This window comes from Volvox carteri (assembly GCF_000143455.1).
Source record: "Volvox carteri f. nagariensis unplaced genomic scaffold VOLCAscaffold_131, whole genome shotgun sequence".
NCBI lineage: Eukaryota > Viridiplantae > Chlorophyta > Chlorophyceae > Chlamydomonadales > Volvocaceae > Volvox > Volvox carteri.
The window spans coordinates 3,306-4,582 of NW_003307674.1; the positions used below are offsets into that span (position 1 = coordinate 3,306).

General features: G+C 47.3%; 1 protein-coding gene across 1 annotated transcript in view; it reads right to left on the reverse strand.

The window, feature by feature from the left end:
• Positions 1–458: 458 nt before the first annotated feature.
• VOLCADRAFT_100616 (uncharacterized protein) overlaps positions 459–1,277 on the reverse strand; it is a gene marked incomplete at both ends in the record, with an annotated part of 6,480 nt that continues 5,661 nt past the window's right edge. The window contains one exon of the mRNA XM_002959177.1: positions 459–506. Within this exon, the coding sequence (XP_002959223.1) occupies positions 459–506 (48 nt within the window). The remainder of the gene's footprint in view (positions 507–1,277) is intronic.

Sequence of the window (1,277 nt, forward strand, 5' to 3'; positions counted from 1 at the left end):
CATGTACATGCACCTAGACACATGTGTTTATGTGTTTATGTGTGTGTGTGTGTGTGTGTCTGCTGGATACATGTATTCTAATCCAACGAGTGTATGGTGCTCCCTACAAATCTCTTAATCATGGAGCTATGGATTTGGTGCTAGCACCTTTGAATGCAAGCTAAGGTCGGTTATGATGGATGGAGAGCTGTACTTGCACTACTGCACTCACAGAGTGCACTAATAAGAAAACCTGGCATATGTAATCCTGTTTGTGGCCAGCCGTGTACACGCATGACGATGGATGACATATGTACACATATACATGCATACACATATGCTGTATTGCACTTTATTTGCAGTCCCTCACTTGTTTGCTTGTCTCCCTGCTGTGTGCGTGTGCCTTTGCATCTATTTGCACAGGACAGAGCACTTTAAAGTTCACTACACCATAGCATTCATTCCTTCCTGCCTGGGTGTTATTGGCATGCAACAATGCACCTAATACCCAGGACATACACTTGGACCTGCAACCAGCACACACGCGCTTCGGGCATGTGGGACAACAAATTCGAAGTAGGTATGGAGGATCGTGCACATGCATGGGGGCGTGCATGCACTAATGAAGGCAGTGAGATGCCTGTGGTTCACCGTAGAATGCTTCAAAACATGCGAGTCACTGCTGCACCAGCCGAGAATCGAACTCGGGTCTGGTCCGTGGCAAGGACCTATGCTACTACTATACCACTGGTGCTCTGTAAGACACGGAAACTGCTCGAGTGAACACCACTGCACACAACTATATCAAGAGTTACACACATGCAGACATACAATGTGCACAGAATCACGTGTTCTATATACCTAGGTATATGGGTATGCCTCTCTGGTGCCCGTAATAGGTTTGTCTGAGGGAGCACCAGTGGTGTCGTGGTTGCATATATGGGTCCTTTGCCGCAGACTAGACTCGAGTTTATCCTCGACTGGTGCACAAAAACATGCATGTTTTGTAGCATTGTACGGTGGGCCGCTGGCTTCTCAGCATTGCCTTGATTATTGGATGTGCTCTATCCACCTAGTTTGTTGTTCCATATGCCTGAAGCACATGTGTGTTGGTAGCAGGTCCAGGTGCATGTCCGAGGTAATGTGTGCTTTGCCACATGCCAATAACACCCAGGCAGGAAGGGATGAATGCTCTGGCATATTGAACTGTAAAGTGCTCTGTCCTGCGCCATAATAGACGCAAAGACATAAGTACACAGCAGGGAGATGGGTGAATGAGTGAAGATTGCCAACCTGTA